Consider the following 4,673-nt stretch of genomic DNA (forward strand, 5'->3'; position numbering starts at 1 on the left):
AGCCATTTGATGTTTCTGTGTTATAATTTGAGCACCCCAGTATCGATATTATGTCATTTTTTGCACTTAATAGAGTATGCTTTAGTTGGCTTTAAAGATGGTTCTGCATTTTTGCTACTTAAAGTGGCCAATAGTAATTACATGTTGAACTAATTTTATCGCATCATAGGTGGTTCATTTTATCTCTTCCTCCAAGAAATGTATTTATATTCATGAATATCCAGTTTATTTTTCTCAAATTTTATTTATAAATATATCTATAAAAAAATTATTTGTAAATATTTACAATACCTCTTTTTCCTTTTGATATGGGAGGACTTAGCAATACTTATTAGACACCTGCATGCAGTGGGTTTAGGTTCATTATGTCTTATAATTCTAAATATCAATTTTGAAGTTGTTATATCTTACTCCTTCTGTACCAATATACTCCTAATTTAACTGGAATTAGGAGTTGAGGGTGGAGATGAAACAGGTACCCGGGCTCAAGGTTTTTTAACTAAAAATGACATGTTCATAGTTTAAAAGACCATAGCAGCAAATCAACGATACTTGACACTTTATTACTTCTCAAATAGTTTAATATTCAAAAGAAGATACCCAAGGTTAAAGATTTCCAAGAAAAAAATTTGATTGTGTTTTGAAAAGTTGAAGGACAATTCATATTATTCTTTGGAGTCTAATTGTGAACATTGTTTTTGATCATATCATCGGAGGAGTGATAAAATGATGATTTGTGTCCTAAAGTAGAATGCCGTTTCTGAAAAATGAATTTCTCTCTGACTTTTATGGTGTGAAAACCTTCCGTTCTTGATTGTGCTTGCTATCTCTAGAAGAATATGTGACTGTACAGAGGACAATGAAGAATTGATAAGTAGAATGTGGAAGTGCATAAGTGGTGCAAGGAAGTAAGATGTGGAGGTGTGTAAGTAATGCAGTTATGATATTTTATTATATCTGAAATATGTTTAATGCATTTCTTCTGATTCAGGTGTAGTTAGAAGTTTGGGGGGAAGAGCTCTTTGTGTAGTTACAGACTTAAAGCAGATGAACAACAACAACAAGGGTGATGAACGACGAGGGTTATGACACCAAATTCGTAAATCACTTAAAGTGGTTGGCACATGCTGTGAATGGCTAACTTACTTTCAAACATTATAGCTTAATTATAACAGTGCAAGTTAGCAGAGATCTTTAGATAAACATTTTTAGTATTCGGACTTCGTAGGGATGATTTTCAGTTAATGGTCTTACACGGGACCTATAAGAAAATGATCAAGCGGGTCTTCTGGTGAAGGTTCTACTTCTTTGACTAACTGCTTTTTTGATTTGGTTCATTGTGCCCCTGTTTTGATCATCTATTGATAAGTAACCCTATGTGGAGAACTCCAACCTTTTGATTTACTTCTTTATATTTTGCTTTAATTGTTTACCAATAATGACTGATGCAGAATACAAAGGCATTTTGTCAGTAAGAAGGATTGTTATGCTGATTTGGAAGTTTTTGATCGCCTCAATGTTCTAGATTTACAGGTATAGATGTGTCATTTTCTTTTTAAGTTGCTTCAAACAATTTTTGCTTTAACCACATGGGATCATTTATCGAGTATTAAACAACTCTAGAGATGAATATGAAGATCACTATTTACTCATTTTAAACCTCTTATTTAATGGAGCAAATACTGGAGGTAGTATACGAATCCTAATTGTTCCAAAATACACCGCATTCTGCTATCTTACTCTGTCGGTATTATATAAGTACTGTTAATTCCCCTTCACAATATTTTTTTCGCATGACCTATTCTTTATATAGTTTCTGCAATTTTTTGTGTTTCATGGATACACAATGCAGATAAGGAGACGGCTAAGACAAGAAGCAAAAAGATACAGTAGCTAATATATCCAAAACATACTTTGGCATCAATATATCTGCAAATATGTATATTTGTGTGGTATCTTCAACATCTCTGTAAATATGATACCTGATGCAACTTTTATTGAATAACTGTTACTCTATACGTTCTTTCTATTATGGCATGTGCCACACATTAACCATCTCATTGCTTCAATCCAATTAGCTTTATGTTTCTCCACGTGCTAAGTATTTGTTTTTTTCTGTTCATTACTGCTATATTTCATGACCAAATGACTATGCAAAGCATCCAAAACTGACTACTGCTTGAAAATGTAAATTGTTGGAGCACGGGTCATCCCCATCTAGTATTACCTGGAGAAATTAGAGTTAACAGTTCTTAGTAGTTGTGAAAATATTGATCTTCATAGGTTAGATATTAGTTGAGGAACAAGCAACGAACCTCTATGTAATTTGATTCTTTATGTTTGGCCCTACTTGATCATTCATTCATTCATTATAAAACTAGTTTTGTTTCTCCTTAACGTTCTTTTGTCTTCAATCTCTTCTGCTTTCCATATTTTGCATGTGTTTGGCCTTTGTAATGCTCTGCCTTTTTGATGTTTTTTCTGAAATCCAATGGAGAATGGTAACATACAACTGTTGTTGATAGTTGTGAAAAATTGGTTCTTTGGTTACGGAGTTTCTATGGTTAATTAAGGTTGTTGATGCTAAAAAGAAACCTATCATAGTGTCTTCTGAAATTTAATCAATAACAATTAACTATCACTCCCTCAAAGATATGGAATACAATCTCCTGAAATTTATTAATAAACTGTCACTCCCTCAAAGATATTGGAGTACAATGTCTACAACTCAGAAGTATAAAGAATTGGCATTAACATAAAAATAATTATCGAATTGGCATTAACATAAAAATAATTATCTTTAACAGCTTAATATTCCAGAATCCACTAGTGTGGTACGTAGCTGTATTGGCAAGTGCGGCATCTGTTGTCTCTTTTACTCTTTGTCATTTCTTTCTTAAAGATATGACAATGTTGCAAAATTTACCTTTTTGAACCAACAAATGACAAGCCAAATGGTAGGCATATCTCTCAAACAAATAGTCAACAATGGAGTCTCCAAATTGGAAATGGCTAACAAGCATTTGTTCTAAAACAGCTCTCATGGTTTTTGCTACATGTTTACCGCTGCTATAGGCATCGAAACAAATGTCATCGTCGTCGTCCCTCTCATCCCAGTTCACTTGGAAAATCTCTAGGTTATCAAGATCAAATGAACCTTCCATTTCAACTATCTTTTTTAATTCATCCTTGTATGGTGAATAAAAAGGATAATTGAAGGAGTCTAGTTCTGCCTGTTCAATAAGTCCCTCATGCACTAAATCGATGAGTGACTCTGATAGAAGATCCAGATGAGCACAGTGATATCCATGGGGATCAGGAATGCTCCTTCCAATAAATGTTATAAGCATGTGTCCACCAGTTACTATTTCCTCGGAGCGTAATTGCAGAAACCTTGAAAAATCCTTTTCAAATTGCTTCTTGTAGGCTTCAAATACTTGAGGAGGACTTGTCCTTGTTATGTATATGCTATTGTTGTTCTCAATCTTTTCTGGAGACTGCAGGTTTCAGTATGTAATGGATATCAAAATGTTTAGTCTATCTAACAAAATATAACAAAATTCTAGAACTACATATCCTGCATATGGCTTGCATATAGTTAGCGCGGTTAATCTTCACATGAAAATATTTCCCTTTGTAATATATGATTAACAAGATAACTGAAAAGAGTTAGTATGATTTATTGATACCTGGGAGAGCCAATGAAGACTGTAAGATGAGTGAACCAATTGCAAGGTTTTGGTAGGAAATAGCCTCTCATAAAAGGAACCTGGCATGCCTGATACGAAACAATTTGCTCCATCTTTGAGATTCTGATAGAACGATGGAATCGATTTGAAAACAGTGTTGAAGTCATTATCAGGGAGATCATTGAGATAAGCTTGAAACTCTGGCATTTTGCAGCTCTTCTCGTGGCATAATCTTTGTACGATCTTCATAATATTCGACACTGTGAAAAGGGTGTTTGGTCCTGAAGAGCAACCCAAGTCTGCCATATTAAAACACTTGGGAAACTCACCACTATTGAACATCTTCCTGATGGCATCTTCTAAAACAGGTTTTGCTTTTAGTATTACCTTTCTCTGTAAATTAGGAAACAAGAATTGTTAATTACTTAGTTCATACAATACACAACAACAACAACAATTACGCCTCAATTCCAAGCAAATTTAATTCGACCGAAAATGTAAAGAAAATAGCTGAAGAACAGAAAAGTGAATTGAGACCTGAAGAGTAGAGCTTCTAGCATAACTGCATTCTCCATTACCTGCATTCATATGCAGAAGTTTGCCCCTTGCCATTACTTCTGCCACAACCCTATCTTTTTGCTGTCCCATTGCTGAGATATAGTAATTAAATTAGCCGAATGACAAAAAACTACTAATGTTCTGTTTGTCTCTGTACGTTATACATCACATGATATATATATACTAGACGGCCTACGCCCGTGCTGCGCACGGACCCAACACCTTAGATTATAGTGTATCTATGTGTATATGAATATATAATATCTATATATATATATATATATATATATATATATACATACTATGTTCAAAACACGATTAATATAACTTTGTAGTTTGTGCTCCCGTATTTAAAATTTTATTATATTAGTGTTTGCTACGAATACAAAATCGGCAAAAATTTATTAATATTTTTAAAAGAGAAAA

General features: G+C 33.6%; 1 protein-coding gene and 1 long non-coding RNA gene across 2 annotated transcripts; one reads left to right on the forward strand and one right to left on the reverse strand.

Annotated features, from left to right (window-relative positions):
- Positions 1-370: 370 nt before the first annotated feature.
- LOC132062558 (uncharacterized) lies at positions 371-2,091 on the forward strand. Its single transcript, XR_009416206.1, has 2 exons — positions 371-921; positions 992-2,091. It is a non-coding gene; the product is annotated as an uncharacterized LOC132062558 (long non-coding RNA).
- A 744-nt stretch (positions 2,092-2,835) lies between these two features.
- LOC132063520 (probable jasmonic acid carboxyl methyltransferase 2) lies at positions 2,836-4,422 on the reverse strand. The gene is made up of 3 exons (XM_059456088.1): positions 4,227-4,422; positions 3,690-4,082; positions 2,836-3,497 (listed from the first exon to the last, which is right to left on the reverse strand). Exons 1-3 carry the CDS (start codon positions 4,335-4,337, stop codon positions 2,886-2,888), a joined length of 1,116 nt encoding a protein of 371 aa, XP_059312071.1. The 5' UTR covers positions 4,338-4,422; the 3' UTR covers positions 2,836-2,885.
- Positions 4,423-4,673: the final 251 nt, after the last annotated feature.

This window comes from Lycium ferocissimum, chromosome 7, assembly GCF_029784015.1.
Source record: "Lycium ferocissimum isolate CSIRO_LF1 chromosome 7, AGI_CSIRO_Lferr_CH_V1, whole genome shotgun sequence".
Classification (NCBI taxonomy): domain Eukaryota; kingdom Viridiplantae; phylum Streptophyta; class Magnoliopsida; order Solanales; family Solanaceae; genus Lycium; species Lycium ferocissimum.

What these genes read in the sequence shown, in the direction of transcription:
- LOC132063520 (XM_059456088.1), bottom strand. Translation starts at nt 4,337, where the DNA reads ATGGGACAGCAAAAAGATAGGGTTGTGGCAGAAGTAATGGCAAGGGGC. An exon ending in CTAGAAGCTCTACTCTTCAG is followed by an intron (nt 4,083 to 4,226) that starts GTCTCAATTCAC and finishes CCTAATTTACAG; the next exon opens with AGAAAGGTAATACTAAAAGC. An exon ending in GTCTTCATTGGCTCTCCCAG is followed by an intron (nt 3,498 to 3,689) that starts GTATCAATAAAT and finishes TGAAACCTGCAG; the next exon opens with TCTCCAGAAAAGATTGAGAA.